Source organism: Rhinolophus sinicus, chromosome 13 (assembly GCF_057876585.1).
Source record: "Rhinolophus sinicus isolate RSI-liver-muscle chromosome 13, RSI-T2T, whole genome shotgun sequence".
NCBI lineage: Eukaryota > Metazoa > Chordata > Mammalia > Chiroptera > Rhinolophidae > Rhinolophus > Rhinolophus sinicus.
In genome coordinates, this window is record NC_142513.1 from 41,257,526 (window position 1) to 41,277,009 (window position 19,484).

Consider the following 19,484-nt stretch of genomic DNA (forward strand, 5'->3'; position numbering starts at 1 on the left):
AGTCATAACTCTAGTTTTTCTTCAGGTTAGTCTTCATTATTAATATTGAAGTAAAATGGTGCTATTAAATGTGAAAAGTGATACATGCATTTGTCTGGGAAACAAATCAATATTCAAATTACTGAATGGCAGATACAAAGCAATTGTGTAAAATAAAAATCAACCATTCAGTTCACCTTTTGCACAACTCCAGGCACTGCACTGGACTCAGTTATGTTATTATCAGGAAAGCTATTAAAAGCCCTTTCCCCCTATTTTGAGGAAAAGAATTCAAGGCTAAACCCTCTATATAAACTCCCTTGGAACAATGAAGAATAAGAGACCCAGTGTTGAATTCCATTAAAGAAAGACAGAGATTCTACGCCAGCCTGGATTCACTGCAGGTCAGTTATGGCTCCCACATATGACTACGGCCAGCAAGACTCCACACACACGAGTCCTGCCTCCAATCCAGCATTAGCTCCACAGTGCGGGGAGGGAAGGGAGACAGTATGTAGGAGGCCTACAGTGAACTTCAGACAACCAAACTGTCATCTTCAATAGTAAAGGAAAACAAAAACTAGTGACAACGGTACTGTGCCCCTTCCTCTTTCTGCCCTTGAAGGAGCCCCCATATCCTCTGCACTCTCTGGGCAACTCACCTGCTACAGTTCACCTCTTATGTCCACACTTCAATCTGAATCTCCCACACCAAAGAAGGGGTGAGGGAGAAACAGCAGGCATTGTCCTCAAATGACCCTGGAAGTGTTCTCTTTATCCTGAGGTTAGGGGAGAAAAAGGTGGAAGTTGTGGGCAGATGAAGTACTACGTATTTAACTGGCCATTATTCAAACTATTATTTTCATCTTAAAACAAACATGAAAAGAGTAAAATAAAATTGTGTGTGGCTTTTCATTTTTGTGTTTACAGAAGGCCACTTTGAAGCCATGCTTCCCCAACCTACGGAGGTAAATGCTCATTCCCCTTGGCCAAGGGCACTTTGGTAACAACGCCTGAGAAGCTCACGGAAACCATTTCTGTAAAAACCTAAACCTTAAGTCCTCTGCCCCAGAAGACAGAGATGTGCAACATGCTGAGGATTAACCACGTGTTTAACAAAGAGGAGTAAGTCTTTCACGTGAGATAACAAGGCTCTGATGGAAGACCACAAAGCTGCTCTGTCTAATCAGTAGCCATTAGCAACACAAATTTGAATTTACATTAGTGAAAATTAAAATTTAAGTTACTCAGTCACACCAGCCACATTTCAAGCACTAAACAGCCTATGTGGCTAGTGGATACCTAACTGGATAGTGCAGATATATAATCCCAGCATTACAGAAAGTTCTATTGAACAGAGATGCTCTAGAGGAAAAAGCAACTGAAACGTTTAGATATGCAAAGGCTAGTCAGAGTAAAGTTAATTTAATATTTAAAACTAAATGAAAGCATAAAACTAAATCACATGCTAAAAATGACTTCCCTAGTGAAGTTGTTGTTTTGAAGACTTAAAACAAAGCTACATTTGCAGCCCCGTTAAGTTGTAGAGCTGGAAGAGACCCCAGAGCTCAGCTAGTCCCATTCCCTCACTCTCTGGACATGGCTGCTGAGTTAAAGAAAGGTTAAGTACCTTCATCAAGGCCACACAGCTTGTTAGTGTCAAAGCCTCCTCTACACTTCACCAGCCTTCTGCTATCTTTCCCCTATCTCTTCATCCAGAGAGTTTTAGGTGAGACAAGAAAATGTTTTTAACATAACAATACCAAATCACCCCATGGGAGATAAATTAAGAATTTAAGAGGCTTTAATCCAACAATACCCTGTTTCCCCCAAAATGAGACCTAGCCGGACAATCAGCTCTGATACGTCTTTTGGAGCAAAAATTAATATAAGACCCGGTATATATTATATTGATATTGATATTATATCAATGATATTATATCATATCATATCATATCATAGACCCAGTCTTATATTATAGTAAAATAAGACCGGGTCTTGTATTAATTTTTGCTCCAAAAGACACATTAGAGCTGATTGTCTGGCTAGGTCTTATTTTCGGGGAAATATAATAAATATTAACAGGTGCAAATCACTGTGGGGGATACAAAGGATTATAAATAATGGTTGCTGGCCTCAGGAACTTTACAGTCTCATTAGGATGCTACGACAGCCACCTTAAGGGAAAACTAAGGACATCCAGCTATATTCAAATGGCAACAAGAGGGAGCGTACTATATGAGTTCACAGAAGAGAACGGGCAGCTCTAGCTGGAGTTGCCAAAAGAAATTAGTGGGTATGAACAGAGCCTGAAAGAATGGACCAGATGAGGAGAGCAAAGGGCAGTCCTGAAAACATAATTGCAAAAACCAAGAGGCAGAAGTGAAACTATGCAAAAAGAGGTAAAGGGGCAATAAGCAGAGCAGTGTGTATGACAGAGCACTTCCAGAGAGCAACTCCAACAACAAAATGTAAAAGAAAACTACACAGGGGCCCGGCGGGCACTCTGCCATTAGACCAGCTCCAGCCACACTCTACGAGTTATAAAGAACACATTCTCTAGGAAGGAAAAAAACAGGGTTTATTTAATTTGAGGGGGTAATTTGGATAAACTTAAAAGTTAGAAATCTATAAATCAAATGTCCTGTATATCTGTGATTTCTAACTGTGATAATGAAAAACAGATGAGTGAGTAGCATTCTGAGATCAAAAGATGTGTAAGTTTGAAATTAAATCTGTTCTGTCAATGCACATTATATTTTAATTAGGGATTGGGAGGGTAAGGAAATGCCCTGCTACCACATTCTAGAAGCTTTTTTTTAACCATATATGAAGAACTCCAAACTATTTTATTTCTTTACTAAAGGGGGACGGCATATAACATGGCAACTTGAAATATATCTGTAATAACTATATTTTCTCATTTTCTGTATTCTTGAAGCTCTGACATTCTGAGGCTTTGCTGACCTGGAAGCGACTGCCCCTCCTATAGTTAGTGAATTCCTAGAGATAGTGCTGCCGGCAATGCCTTTGATAATTTCAATCAACTAACCAATCCTAAGTCCATACCACCAACCACCTCCTTTCATGGGCTCTCATACTCTGGGACACTAACCCCTTGCCCAAATCACCTGGTGACCAAGTACTGTACAATAGGGACCATCCCTAAAACCTGGAGCCCAGCAAAATCATTCAAACTATCCAATCCTAAACCTGCTTAGCTTGCTTACCTTGCCTTGCCCATTCCTTCCCCCAAAAAACCTGAAAAAGACTGCCTACTCATTTTACCTTGGTGCTTCTCTGTAAAGCCCTAGGTGGTATATGTCGTGCCTCCTATTCTAGGGAATTATGAGTACAATAAAAACTTCTTCCATCATACCAATCATTTTCATGTCTGTGTGTCTTACCATAACTGATTAAAACAAATCCCAGGTACCATTAAAGTAACCTCTCAACTGTGGAGTCCAGAAGGTTCTCAAAGTCAAGTGAATTATTTGAATTTAAAGCCCATTCACCAGGTGCCTTACATTTCCACACCAATCCTCCTTTTCCTCTATGGATGTAGCCACCTCAAGGGCCACCACTAAGTGAAACTTCTAAAAAGGAACATTCAGAATTTTCTGTGACTCAGAAAGTCATTACTGGAGCTCTGACATAAGTCCATTCTTACCAGTGGACTCTTGAGTTTACTATGAAATGTAATATATGCTCCATGACAGTAGGGGTTTCTGTCTGTCTTGCCCACTGCCCTATCTCCAGAACCTAGAAGTGTGCCTGACACACAGCAGGTACCCAGTAATTGTGTATAATAAAGGAATGAATTGTACAAGAATAGGTGCATGCTGGAATAGACGGCCTGTGGAATACGGCTTGACTAGCAGGAGAATATCAAAACTCCTAAATGGTAGGCAGGATGACAATGAGTTAAGGAAATGGGTTCTAGAGTTGGACCAGAGGTTTAATCTCTAATTACCATTTGATATATGTGCAATCTTGGACAAATCACCTAACATGTCAAAGCTCTTCCATTGATTAAAAACTGGGAAGACAGAATCTACTTCAGAAGGAAAGGATTAAACAGGATGACCCATGTAAAACATTTACATTCTGGTCAAAATGCCAATGTATATTCATTTTATGGAGTCCCACACTCCCACCTGAAACACATAGCAATGATAGATGAAATATGTTTTCAAAATAAGAGTAAAATTAAAGCCATAACCTCAATAAAAAAATGTGACAAACATCTCCTTGAAGTAGCAACAACAGAAACTCTTAAGTGGTACACAGATTTGAAGCCACAAGCAAAGGTGACTGGAGGTCAACTTCCAAGGGAAAGGTCTGCTCGCTACCTGAAACTGCAACTTACACTGGGCTGGCAGACTTGATTGCACATCACTTGCTCTATCAGGGTATGTAATGTCTCCGGTAGCTTACCACATCTAAAAACTACTGTTTCCTTTTTCAAAGATTCCCTTCCAGATTGCCCCTGACTTACAAAGGTACACAGCATCTCTCCTTATGTACTCTTCTGTCATGCTTTCCTCTATGCTTTCTTCCAATCCATTTCATATTATAGACATCTCTACACAGATTCCCTTCTGTGATTTAACATCTCTTAAGGGAGCCTTTCCCAATTATTTAGACCTTGATAAGTATTTACCTCCAAATCCTCAGAAACTATCGCTTTATATGGCACTAACTTGTAGAAAGTAGCAATAAGTTACTTAACTCTCAGAAAGAACAATACAAATTACAACCTGCCTTCTAAAGCCAGAGAGAGAGAGAACATAAGCATAAACAAAAGTAATGCAAGTTTATTATTCATTCATATTTACTATGCAAAATGAGTTTTATTAAGCTTTGAATAATACATATTTGTTCTATTATATAGGCAACTAATCCTCTGTAGATGGTAATGTATCAGTAATAAAACCCTCCCTAATCTAGAATTTATGGACATGAGAAGGTATTGAAACCTGCTCTGTGGGAGGTATAGGACGACAGTCCCTGATGGGCTTTCCTGTTTCAGGACAACTAGACACGAGATCAGTGACAGAAAGTACAATTATCAAAATATTTCTAGACTTTGGAGGACACAGGGAAACTACCATAAAAAAAGGTAGGAGAGAAAAAAAGTGAGTCAAAACCTGATCTGTAAGCAAAGAGCTCAAAAAACAACAACGCAGAGTTTCAGAGAGCTAATGCAAGTCTACAGATGTCTGTGCCCTCCAGACCCCAGTTCCCACAACATGGTAATTTTGAGAAACTAAACCTGAGATTCCATGAATAAATCAGGACCCTAAAATGAAGCCACAATGATACCCGTCAAGAGTACTCCCAGACTCCTGGCAAAAGCAAAGACAAAGCCCTCCAGAGGGAAAAAAAAAAAAAACAGGATTAAAACAGATTATATTTATATTCTATTAAATCTGATCTCAAAGTCACATCACAAAACATGCAAGAAAACAAGCCATTATGAAACAGCAGAAATAACCAACAAATTCAGACAACAAAAGACTTCAGATACTAGAATAATCAGATATAGACGATGAAATGTTACATGTTAAATGTTTAAGAATATAAAAGGTGTCTAAAAATGAACAAGGATCAAAAGACTATCAAAAGCAACCAGCCACATACCAAACCAAAAGAAGTTAAAATATGAAAAAGAATCATTGAAATTTAAAACTCAATGGAATAACTAAGCAGCAGATTAGACTCAAATGAAGAGAGTTGGTGCACTGGAAGAAAGAACTAAAGAAATATCCTAGAATAGAACCCAAAAAGATAAAGGGACAAGAGGATAAAAGCAAGCTTAAGAGACACAGAGGACAGGTCATGAAGTTTAAATAGGAATCCTAGAAAGTATGGCCAGAAAGAACAGAAAAGAGTCAATATTTGAGAGGATAGTAGCTGAGAATCTTACAGAAATTATAAAAGATTGGAATTCAGAAATACAGGAAGCATATATATACCAAGAAAGATAAGAAATTTTCATTTTGTGGGAAAACTGCAGAATGCAACAAAGATTATGAAAAAGATATTAAGAGAAGCAAGAGAGAAAAGGCATTTAAAGGAACAACAGTTGGACTGAGACAAGAGTTTAAAACTATAGCAGCAACTAGCAGATACAGCAAAATAATATCTGTGAAGAGTGACACAAATACTCCGCCCCCCAACCACCACCATGCCTAATACAAATAACAACTGTTTGAAGACAATGAAGATTAATCTAGAGCAGATAAAACTGGAGAAATTATGACCTTTAGAAAAAGCGTTGTGCAGATAAGTTTTAAAACTTTGGTGAAAACAAATTCTTAGAATTCTTCTAATTCTCTGAAAAATATATAATTTACGAAACCTGAATCAAGAAAAAACAGAAAACCTGAATAATCCTAAAATAATACTAAAACTATTTAAAAAATTAAATAAGTAGTTAAAATTTTTTTTTAAATTTTATTTTATTAAATTTATTGGGGTGACAATTGTGTTACCAGAGGGTAAGGGGGGCGGGGGGTGGGGGGTGGGAGATGACGGTAAGGGGGATCGAATATATGGTGATGGAAGGAGAACTGACTCTGGGTGATGAACACACAATGGGATTTATAGATGATGTAATACAGAATTGTACACCTGAAATCTATGTAATTTTTTTTAAATTAAATTTATTGAGGTGACAATTGTTAGTAAAATTACATAGATTTCAGGTGTACAATTCTGTATTACATCATCTATAAATCCCATTGTGTGTTCATCACCCAGAGTCAGTTCTCCTTCCATCACCATATATTCGATCCCCCTTACCCTCATCTCCCACCCCCCACCCCCCGCCCCCCTTACCCCCTGCCAACCACTAAACTATTGTCTGTGTCTATGAGTTTCTGTTTCTCATTTGTTTGTCTTGTTCTTTTGTTGTTTTTGGTTTATATACCACATATCAGTGAAATCACATGGTTCTCTGCTTTTTCTGTCTGACTTGTTTCGCTCAGCATTACTCTCTCAAGATCCATCCATGTTGTCACAAATGTTCCTATATCATCTTTTCTTACTGCTGAATAGTATTCCATTGTGTATATATACCACAACTTCTTTATCCATTCATCTATCGAAGGACATTTTGGTTGTTTCCATGTCTTGGCCACAGTAAACAAAGCTGCAATGAACATTGGAGCACACGTGTCTTTATCTCTAAATGTTTTCAGATTTTTTGGGTAGATACCCAGGAGAGGGATTGCTGGGTCATATGGCAATTCTATTCGTAATTCTTTGAGGAACCTCCACATTGCCTTCCATAGCGGCTGCACCAGTCTGCATTCCCACCAACAGTGTATGAGGGTTCCTTTTTCTCCACAGCCTCTCCAACATTTGTTATTATTTGTCTTGTTGATGATACCTTTCTGACTGGGGTGAGGTGATATCTCATTGTGGTTTTTATTTGCATTTCTCTGATGATTAGTGATGTTGAGCATTTTTTCATATGTCTCTTTGCCATTTGTATGTCCTCTTTGGAGAAATGTCTCTTCAAGTCCTCTGCCCATTTTTCAATTGGGTTGTTTTTTTGTTGTTGAGTTGCATGAGTTCCTTGTATATTCTGGATACTAGCCCCTTATCGGAGGCACTGTTTGCAAAAATCTTCTCCCATTCAGTTGGTGGCCTCTTTATTTTGTCAATGGTTTCTTTTGCTGTGCAGAAGCTTTTAAGTTTCATATAGTCCCATTCGTTTATTTTAGCTTTTACTTCCATTGCCTTTGGAGTCAAGTTCATAAAATGCTCTTTGAACCCAAGGTCCATAAGTTTAGTACCTATGTTTTCTTCTATGCAGTTTATTGTGTCAGGTCTTATGCTTAAGTCTTTGATCCATTTTGAATTAACTTTGGTACATGGTGACAAATAGCAGTCCAGTTTCATTCTTTTGCACGTGGCTATCCAGTTCTCCCAGCACCATTTATTGAAGAGAATGTCTTTGCTCCATTGTATGTTTTTAGCTTCTTTGTCAAAAATTATCTGTCCATATTTATGTGGTTTTATTTCTGGGTTCTCAATTCTATTCCATTGGTCTATGTGTCTGTTTTTCTACCAATACCATGCTGTTTTGATTATTGTAGCCCTGTAGTACAAGCCAAAGTCAGGAAGTGTGATACCTCCATTATTGTTCTTTTCTCTTAAGATTGCTTTGGCTATTCGGGGTCTTTTGTGGTTCCAAACAAATCTGATGATTTTTTGTTCTATTTCTTTAAAAAATGCCATGGGGATTTTGATGGGGATTGCATTGAATCTGTATATTGCTTTGGGTAATATGGCCATTTTAACTATGTGGATTCTTCCAATCCATGAGCACGGAATGTCTTTCCATTTCTTTGTGTCTTCTTCAATTTCTTTCAAAAATGTCTTATAGTTTTCAGCATATAGGTCTTTCACATCCTTGGTTAAGTTTATTCATAGGTATTTTATTCTTTTTGCTGCAATTGCAAAAGGAATTGTTTTTTGTATTTCTTTTTCTGAGATTTCATTGTTAGTATATAGGAATGCAATGGACTTTTGTGCGTTGATTTTGTAGCCGGCAACTTTACTGTATTCGTTGATTGTTTCTAATAGCTTTTTGGTGGAGTCTTTAGGGTTTTCTATATATAGCATCATGTCATCTGCAAAGAGTGATAATTTAACTTCTTCATTCCCAATTTGCATGCCTTTTATTCCTTTCTCTTGCCTGATTGCTCTGGCAAGGACTTCCAACACGATGTTGAAAAGCAGAGGTGATAGGGGACATCCCTGTCGTGTTCCTGAACGTAGAGCAAAGGGCTTCAGTTTTTCTCCATTAATTATGAGATTAGCAGAGGGCTTGTCATATATGGCCTTTCTTATGTTAAGGTATTTTCCTTCTATACCCATTTTATTAAGTGTTTTAATCATAAATGGATGTTGTATCTTGTCAAATGCTTTTTCTGCATCAATTGATATAATCATATGATTTTTGTCCTTTATTTTGTTTATGTGATGTATCACATTGATGGATTTGCGTATGTTGAACCATCCTTGAGCCTCGGGGATGAACCCCACTTGGTCGTGATGAATAATCTTTTTAATGCATTGTTGCATTCGATTTGCTAGAATTTTGTTTAGGATTTTTGCATCGGTATTCATTAGAGATATTGGTCTGTAGTTTTCTTTTTTTGTGCTGTCCTTACCAGGTTTTGGTATCAGGGTAATGTTGGCCTCATAAAATGAGTTAGGGAGTACTGTCTCTTCTTCAATTTTTTGGAAGAGTTTGTGCAGAATTGGTATTACATCCTCTTTGAAGGTTTGGTAGAATTCACTAGTGAAGCCATCTGGTCCCAGACTTTTGCTTTTGGGAAGGTTTTGGATGACTGATTCAATTTCGTTACTGGTGATCGGTCTGTTTAGATTTTCCAGTTCTTCATGGTTCACCCTTGGAAGGCTGTATGTTTCTAAGAACTTGTCCATTTCTTCTAGGTTGTTGAATTTGGTGGCATATAGTCCTTCATAGTATTCTTGGATGATCCTTTGTATGGTGGTGTCCGTGATAACTTCCCCTTTTACGTTTCTGATTTTGTTAATCAGTGTCTTCTCTCTTTTTATCTTAGTAAGTCTAGCCAAGGGTTTGTCAATTTTGTTAATCTTTTCAAAGAACCAGCTCTTTGTCATATTAATTTTTTCTATTGTCTTTTTGTTCTCTATTTCATTTAGTTCTGCTCTAATTTTTGTTATTTCCTTTCTTCTGCTGACCTTGGGTTTTACTTGTTCTTCTTTTTCTAGTTCTTTAAGGTGTAACATGAGGTTATTTATTTGGGAGTTTTCTTGTTTCTTGAGATAGGCCTGTAATGATATAAATTTCCCTCTTAAAACTGCTTATGCTGCATCCCAAAAATTTTGGTAGGATGTATTTTCATTGTCATTTGTTTCTATGTATCTTTTGATCTCTCCTCTAATTTCTTCTTTGACCCAGTCCTTCTTTAAAAGTATGTTATTTAATCTCCATGTATTTGTGTTTTTTCCCGCTTTCTTTTTACAGTTGATATCCAATTTCAAAGCCTTGTGATCACAGAATATGCATGGTATGATTTCAATCTTCTTAAATTTGTTGAGACTGATTTTATGTCCCAATATATGGTCTATCCTTGAGAATGTTCCATGTACACTAGAAAAGAATGTATAGTCTGATGTTTTAGGATGAAGGGCTCTATAAATGTCAATTATGTCCATTTCATCTAATGTGTCATTTAGGGCTACTATTTCGTTATTTATTTTCTGTTTGGATGATCTATCCATAGCTGTCAATGATGTATTTAAGTCCCCTAGTATAATTGTGTTTTGGTCAATTTCTCCCTTTAGTTCTGTTAGTAGTTGCTTGGTGTATTTCGGTGCTCCCTGATTGGGGGCATAAATATTGATGACTGTTATGTCTTCTTGTTGTACAGTCCCCTTCACCATTATGAAATGTCCATCTTTGTCTCTTGTTATCTTTTTCACCTTGAAGTCTGTTTCATCTGATATCATTATGGCTACACCTGATTTCCTCTGGGTACCATTTGCTTGGAGTGTCAATTTCCACCCTTTCACTTTGAGTCTATGCTTGTCCTTGTAGCTGAGATGTGTCTCTTGGAGACAGCATATGGTTGGGTTTAGTTTTTTGATCCAATCTGCTACTCTGTGCCTTTCCATTGGTGAGTTCAGTCCATTCACATTTAGGGTGATTATTGATATGTGAGGATTTCCTGTCATTCTATCTTTAGTTTTCTGGTAAGGCTGTGTCTCCATTGTTTCTTTGTCTTTTTGTTGTTGTCTATTATTTCTGTGTGGTGGTATTCTATGATGTTTCCCTCTGTTTCTTCTTTTATTTCAGTATATATTTCAATTCTGGATTTATTTTGAGTGGTTACCCTTAAGTTTATGTAAAAGAAAGTTTGATATTTAGAGTATTCCATTTTCTTCAGCACGCTTACTTTCTCCATTCCCATATTCCGGTTCAGGCCTTTACTATCCCCCTTTTTGAGTTGTGGTTGCCACAAATTGTCCCTGTTGATGGTGGTCGAATTGCCTCCTTTAGTATTTCTTACAGTGCAGGTCGTGTATTAGAAAATTCCCTCAGCTTCTGTATGTCTGGAAAGGTCTTTATTCCTCCTTCATATCTAAAGGATATCTTTGCTGGATATATTATTCTTGGCTCATGGTTTCTCTCTTTCAATGGTTTGAATATTTGGTTCCACTCCCTCCTGGCTTGTAGAGTTTCTGCTGAAAAATCTGATGATAATCTAATGGGCTTTCCTTTGTAAGTTACCGTCTTCTTTTCCCTGGCTGCCTTGAGGATTCTTCCTTTGTCGTTGATTTTAGACAGCTTCAATACAATGTGCCTTGGAGAAGGTCTGTTGGGATTGAGGTAACTAGGTGTTCTATTTGCTTCTTGGATTCGAGGGTCCAGTTCTGTCCACATGTTTGGGAAGTTCTCATCGACAATTTGTTTGAATATATTCTCTGTTCCCTTCTCTCTTTCTTCTCCTTCTGGTATGCCCATTATTCTTATATTGCTCTTTCTGATGGAGTTAGAAAGTTCTTGTAGAGTTCTTTCATTTCTTTTAAGTCTCAAGTCTCTTTCTTCTTCTATTTGTGTCATTTCCAGGTTTCTATCTTCGATGTCACTGATTCTTTGCTCCATCTGGTCAACTCTACTACCTAAGCTGGTTATTTCATTCTTAATTTCTTCTATTGAGTTCTTAATCTCCAGAAATTCTATTTGGTTCTTTTTTAAGATTTCAATCTCTTTTGTAAAATGCTCATGCTGTTCTTTGATTGAGTTTCTGAGTTCATTAAACTGCCTATCTGTGTTTTCTTGTATCTCGTTGAGTTTTTTCAGAACTGCAATCTTGAATTCTCTGTCATTTAAGTCACATATTTCTGTATCTTTAAGTGCCTTCTCTGGAGATTTTTCACTTTCTTTCTGAGCTATCTTGTTGCCTTGGTTATTCATGGCGATTACTGGTTTACTATTTCTCTTCCTAGACATCTACAGGAGTGACTTCTGCAACAGGTTGATAGAAAGCGGTCTTTCTTTTGTTTGCCAGTACTTGTTGGTAGAATGTTTTATTATTTCTCCAACTGCAACTTATTTGTCTTCTCCCACACGGTAGTGCTATGTTTTCTCTGCACTATTCCAACTTCTCACACAATGGGGGGATTCCCTGGGAGACGGGCTTCTCCTCTGTTAATAGTTCGTCTAGGTCACAGGGCGCAGTGTCCCGGTGGGTATGCGGAGAGCTTTTGATGTTCCAAAGCTCTTCCAGCTCCTGATTCAGAGCCCGTATATTTCAGCAGTTCTGTTTACTCCTGCAGGGATCCGCCCAGATAGGTGGGGTCAGGGGCGGGGTGAGTTGTGAGAGGTGGCCCACAGCAATGGCGGCGACCACCACCACAGCCGGTCCCGCCTCCACAGCTCTCCCCCCCTTGCTGGAACCAGTTGGGCTGTGAATTTGTGTTTGTGGTCCAGAGTTCTCAAAACAGCAAATTTTCTGTTGTTTTGATCTGACACTGCCACTGCTTCGCCTCCAGCACCGGGCAGGTGGGGGCGGGGCTAGCTCTGGGAGGGGAGGGAGGGGGCGGCTAGTCTCAGTGCCCAAGGCTCCGCTCTCTGCTCGGCAGTGAGGGCTTAAACCACCGTTTTCAGCCTTTTTCCCTCAGTCTTTTCTCCAAGGTCTCTGCCGTGAGCGTTGGGTTCAGCCGTGTTATATGCTGTCCCCTCAGCCCTGTGGAGCCCTGGCGGAGCCCTAGCAGTCCGATCTCCCGCAGCTGCGGTAGTTCCGGGAAGCATCGAGCTCGGCGCACTGAGCTAGGTCTGCGTCCTGCGCCCACGCGGCTCCATCTCCGTGCACTTCTCTGTTTCCTCCTCCCCCCGCTCGCGCAAATCTCCCACCTGTAGGTGACCTCAGCCGGCAGTGGGCCTCCTCGTCTTGCCTGTCTGCTGTGCGGGGAGTCCTTTGTGGAGTTTTTGTTGTTCAATTCTTTGTAAATTCCAGGGGAGCTTTACAGAGGCTCACCTCATGCCGCCATTTTTCCGGAAGTCCCAGTAGTTAAAATTTAAAAAAGCTAAAAAGCACCAGTTTCAGATAGTTTATACAGGAAAGACTAAAATCATTCCAGAAACAGACCATTCCAATCTTATACAAACTATTTTACATAACAGAAAAAGAAGAAAGGCTTGACAACAGATTCCATAACCTTCAAAACGTGATCATTTGAAAACAGTACGAGGAAGGGAAGTTTAAGCCAATGTCACTTGTGAACACAGATCCAAAAATACAAACAAAACATTAACCGCCCAGGAATTCAGAACTGTAATTCACCACATCGATTCATGAAAAATCGTCATATAAGTTATCTTAATCAATGCAGACACCAACATTCAAGAACTTCAAAACCCATCTGATTATTTATAAATCTTATCAAACTAGGAATAGAAACAAAATTCCTTATTCTGATCAAAGACTACCTACCAAAAATTTACAGAAAACATTATTCTTAATGTATAAGACAGGTATGGGTAAACAGGAACAAGCCTCAGAGGGAGCAGCCAACTCCAGGACATGGCTCCAACTTAAGTTTACATAACATATGCTAAGGTTGTGATAACAAATTAAACTGCACCTTCCCCAACTCCAACAGACAAAGCTGAACACAGCAGAAGATTCCACTACAGGCTGAAGCAAATTACATCCTGGCTGGAGAATGTAAAACACCAGCTAAACAGAAACTCAGCACAATTGTCTAAGCCTAGACTCTGTCACTGGCAACTCCTCTGCCAGTATTTTCCTTTTTAAATAAACTTTCTAACTTCTGTTCCTTTGTGCCTGGTGAATTCTTTCACAACCCTTGAGTGAGTGACCACAACATTTTGGTGGCCCATACAGGTACACTTTCTCCTGCCCCCTTCTGGGCTCTGTCCCCTCCGATACCTACTGTCCAACATGTGGTGCACCATGTTGGCAGTGGTAGCTCACCCAGGGCAAATCCACACACACTAGTTGGTCTCCTTTCTCTCTAGTTTCAGCGAGTGTCTTGCGAATCCCCCACGGGTTAGGCAGGAACTGACGTTTCCTGGCTGGGGCTACTCTCCAGCGGAATCAAAAGCCTGACCAAATATTCACCAAAGGACTCCCAAGGCCAAATGGTGTGAGACTCCCCGCTCTCTCTCCCTGCCTATCTCCTCTACTTTCGCCTTTTATCTGATCTTCCAGGAAAGCACCTCCAGTGACTTGCCGGGGCATCAGTCAGTAAATGGATACTCCTGGGGACGTCCATGAGGCTGGGTCCGCGACCCTTGACCTTCATAGCACTAGGGACACCCTCGTAGCTAACAGTCAGTCAGTTGTTCTCTTTGTACGAGGTGAGGTACCTATTAGGTCCATAACCCAGAGTTCGACGAACCCATTGTTCGGAGACTCAGGGACACACCTCCATCTCCCACCCAGGTATCACGAGGCACCACGACCCCCGCAGTCATGGAGGTAGCCCCACTATTCCTCAAGACTCTCCCCTCGGCTGTCTTCTTAAGAATTGCCAGTATTTCTCTCTGCTAACTGACATGAAGTTTGTTAGACTACTAGTCTACCATCTTCCCTAGCTGCTGGCACCTGGAATAAAGTACACTTTTCTCCTCACCAACCCTTGACACTCAAGTTTTTGGGCCCCAGGTGACAAGCAGTGTTGGACCTAAGTTCGTAAAATCCCTGCGGCTTGTGGCTGATTGGCCCAGGGGAGGGGATTACAGGGACGTTCTAGCAGCTGCCAAGAACTTCTCTGTCTCCGGAACTCTCCTGGCTCTACCCCTCTGGGTGACAGCCTCCTATAAACACCTAAATTGGTGAGAAGAAAAGCAACTGATAGGATTTAGAAACCATGGGTTAGTAAGTCTCTGTGAGTATTCATCTGGTTTGGTTTCTGGTTTGTTTGCTTTTTTGTTGTTGCTGTTCATCCCTAGTCTGTCCTTTCCCTTTTCTTTTTTTTCTCTTTCTCCTTTTCCTTTTCCAATCCCCCACCTTTTTTTCAGCCTCCTTGGAACTGTCCTCTTTGCAATTGCTGGTCTCTGGTATCTGTGTTTGTTTATGTTTTATATGTGATATAATGTCTCTGCCTCCAGGTAGTATTACCAGATTATAATATTTGATTGGCTTAAAGAAAAAAGATTAAGTGCTTATATAATTAAAATAATAAAAACTGACTCAAGTACTTTTCAGAATCATGTGATCTAAAAAAATATTTGATACTACGGTTTGTTTAACTTTTGGTTAAACAGACATGTCTTTTAAGGTTATTAACATTAAATATGGTATCTTTTGTTTTACCTGAGGTTACAAAAACAAATTCATGTTATCTCTGTTACAAAATTTGTCAAGAAAATAGCTTCAGTAATAATTAACTTTAAAATCTCACAGAGTTAAGAACTAATAAGAAATAACTAAAGTAACATTTTAGATGAAACTTTTTAGTAATAACTATATGATGTGGATGCTTGGACGTGGTTTCCCAGCATCTGTTGGCAACTTAAGATTTTAATTGTTAAGCTATGTTAAATGATAAAAATTATTGAATACTTAGGTATTTTAAAATAATGAAATGCTGAAATATTAATTATTAGATAGGTCTGAGTTAATCTATTTCTGGCTTCTTGTCATAGGAACATTAAAAGATAAATTAAGACCTGTTAATAAATATATCTTGCATTTTATTACAAAAGTCTATGCTTTTGAAGGTTGCAGAGTATGTGTCTGGATTTGCCAATGGAAGTGCTAATTGCTTACGTTTAGTTATCAGTAGAAATTAAGGTTCTGAAGATTATAGATTTTAATTAATATGAAAGGAAATGATGTGTATTTTCAAGGAAGGTATAAGGTATGGATACATTTTTGAAGGAACTGAAAGATAGTAGTTTGTCTAAGGATGGTTATTTCTGAAGAAACAAACTAAGAGGGACTAGGAAAGTTGTAGGTTTGTAAAGGAAAATCTTGAGAAATTTTTATATATGGTTGAACTAAATACAATTAATTAAATAAATTTGAATATCAAAAGTTAGTCAAGTTGAGTTTTCTCTCTGTAGAGTAGGACAAATTTCTTGAACTATTAGTCTGCTACTAATATTATAAAAAAGTTTTCTGCCTAAAAAGCAAATATTATATGTGTCATCAGAATAATTTTCTATAATTTATATTGTACTAATCAGGTCCTTGGTTACTTAAAAAACTAAATCTCCACAATAGTTAAGAACTAAGTTTTGCTAATAATTATGTATATTTCTGTATTTTAGGACTGGTAGAGTACATGTGCCCTCCTCGGCATCAGATATGTGCCAGTGTAAGAAAGCTTGGCCTGATATTTTCCCAAACCGGGCAGGATACTATGAAGTCGGACAATTAAGTTCGCAAACTCATCCTAGACAAAGTGCTACATGCCTCATTGCTGAATATCACTACAGTCACCTTCAAAGTACTCTCGTTGGGTAGCTATGTACTGATACCAATGCCTAGTCCACCCTTCAGAGCAATTTTGGAACTCTTTTTCTGGAATGGCCATCAGAGCTGTCGTTGTATTACCCTTGATGTCCTGAATGTCATCAAAATGTCTTCCCTTCAATGTTTCCTTTATCTTCAGGTAAAGAAAGAAGTCATGGGGACCAGATCAGGTGAGTAGGGAGGGTGTTCCAATACAGTTATTTGTTTACTGGCTAAAAACTCCCTCACAGGCAGTGCCGTGTGAGCTGGTACATTGTTGTGATGCAAGATCCATGAATTGTTGACTAAAAGTTCAGGTCATCTAACTTTTTCACGCAGCCTTTTCAGCACTTCCAAATAGTAAACCTGGTTAACTGTCCAGTTGGTACAAATTCATAATGAATAATCCCTCTGATATCAAAGAAGGTTAGCAACATCATTGCAACAAGTTCACAAACTTAATTGTCAGACCTCGTATAGTAATTCTAACTTACTGTTGCATCTGTATAAGAAGGCTCAGATCCTGGAGAAGGCAAGGAAATTTGTTTAAATGTCTTTAACAGCCAAGACAGGGAAAACAAGGAAAGAAAAGAACAATGAGACTGGAAATGTCTGTCTACCAAGAAAGCCTAAATAAATAAATAACAAAATGTTGGAATTTAAAAAAATCATATATATTCACTTAATCCAGCAATGGGAATGGAATGAATGAACCAGGGCTAAATTGAAAAACAAGGATAAATCTTAGAAATAATGTTGAGTGTAAAAGGCAAGCCACAGATGATTATGTACCATGTAAGACCATTTACCACACTCAAAACCAAACAAAACTACACAATGCATTTAGGGATACAAATACTTGTGTTAAAACCATTTTTTAAAAGAAATGGAATGACGAAATGCAGGGAAGGGGACAGAAAAGACAGGCTCAAGGAGGAGCACCTAAGTAGCTTCTAGTTCTTAAAATGGGGGAGACAGAGGAGGGCAAGAATATGGGCTTAACCGTCATGCTTCAAAATGTGCATAGGTAATTTCTTTAGTAAACGCATCAACTATTACACAAATAAAACAATTTAAATTAATGGAATAGTTTAAACAAATGATGATCAGTAGATACATATTTAAGATGTAAAAAAATAATATAAATGGCGCCATTTTAAAATAGTCACAGCTGCCATCCCAGAGGGACTGCCCTGCACATCTTACAACTGCATAGGTTTCATTCACTGGAGGATTACCACAGAAAACAAAATCACCACAAAATATGTGCATGAATGTCTGTTACTCCAGGGAAGGAGTACAGCCCTCAAAGGTGAGAAAGGAGAACCACAGCTATTGAGCGCCAGCCATGAGCTGAGTCCTGGGCTGGAGGTTTCACACCTGTTTTATTCCACAAACCCAGAAAGCTCATGGGGAGCCTTCCTCCCCTGGCTTCCCCCTGTAGCCAGTTCTGCAGCAAACACACATTAGGCCTTTCCTTTACAGTCCTAAAGCTGATTTACTACTAACCTAAGCACATGTCTCTTTAATCCTTAGGTGATTTCTAGATAACCAACAATTAACTTTCAGAACCTATAATTTGCTTCTGGTATACCTCTCAAAATATCAGCAATCTGGCCCCTTGTCTAATACATTTGGACAAGAAAGACTCTCAACTTAATCGATCAAAAATCACACCCAAACATTGTTCCAACTTTAAAGAGAATATATGATCAACACACATGGACACACAGGTTATACAAAGATCACAACCTCATTAGTAGTCAGAAAAATATATATTGAAAACTGTTTTTACATGTCAGTGTGCATAAATGAAAAGGACAAATCATCTCCAGTGTTGGTTAGGGAAATTTACATGAGACTTACCTATAAGTTTACATATAAATTTATATGACCTTTTTGAAGAATAATTTGGCAATATAAGTATTTAAAATGTACAAATGTTTCCATCTAATAATTTTATGTCCAGGTACCCACACAGGAAAAAGTCTCCCATATATTTGCAAAAAATTTTTTTAAAAAATCAGAAGAACATTCTTTGCAGCATTGTTTGTAAAAGTGGAAGGAAGGAAGGAAGGAAGGAAGGAAGGAAGGAAGGAAGGAAGGAAGGAAGAGAAAGAAGGAAAGAAGGAAGGAAGGAAGGAAGGAAATACATGTCCATCATTTTTATTTGTCTTCAAGCGAAATTAAAGATCTACAATACTATATTTTCGACAAGAATCTTAAAAGCTAAATGAATTAACAAAAACTTACTTCAAAAAGAAAGAGGATAGAGTCCAGCTCCTCCCTTTGTGACTTATTATTCCCTGGAATATATTTAAAAAAAAAAATTAGTTATCATGACAATGTATAAATTTTAAGATATTAAGAAATTATGTTAAAAGGTATCTCAAAACATTTAAGCCTCAACATACATTCATTTATTTAAATAATACTGGGAGGTAGAATGGAGCCCGTGTTAGGAATGCAGATGGTCCACCGACCAAGCCAGGCCACGTGGGTCCACATCTAGCAGAGCTGCTCCTTGTTAGCTGTTTAAACACAGCTTCCATGTTTTCTCAGTTGTGATCAATCCATGACAGGTAATTTATTCATTTCTCAATTAATTACGTATGATGTCAAATTATGACAAGAACGCACAATAAAAACAGAGTTCTAGCTTTGTGGCATGAAAAGGCATAAAGCAGTAATACTATAAAAAGTCATTACTCTTTAGGCAATTGCACATGTCCTTTTGATAACAACAACAATACCTACAGCAGCAATTACCATTTATTGTCCAGTCTATGTACCAAGCATTGTAGTAAGTGCTTGGCATACATCACTTAACTTAGAAATCAGCAAACTTTTTCTGCCAAGGGCCATATAGAAAATATTTCAGGTTTTTCAGGCTCCTCTAACAACTACTCAACTCTACTGTTATAGTGCAAAAACAGCTACAGACAATACATAAATGAATGGGTATAACTGTGTCCAATAAATCTTGATTTATAAAAACAACCAGCAAGC

At 38.4% G+C, this 19,484-nt stretch overlaps 1 protein-coding gene across 8 annotated transcripts in view; it reads right to left on the reverse strand.

Annotated features, from left to right (window-relative positions):
* RALGAPA2 (Ral GTPase activating protein catalytic subunit alpha 2) overlaps nt 1–19,484 on the reverse strand; it is a 332,861-nt gene that overhangs the window by 284,106 nt on the left and 29,271 nt on the right. For 6 of the 8 annotated variants that reach the window (XM_019712539.3, XM_019712535.3, XM_019712536.3 and 3 more), the window contains exon 3: nt 18,729–18,781. The exons of 1 other annotated variant lie outside the window; for it this stretch is intronic. In XM_019712539.3, coding sequence (XP_019568098.3) covers nt 18,729–18,781 — 53 coding nt within the window. Of the gene's footprint in view, nt 1–641; nt 754–18,728; nt 18,782–19,484 lie in introns of those variants that run through there. One more of the 8 variants, XM_088789285.1, reaches the window with a different exon arrangement.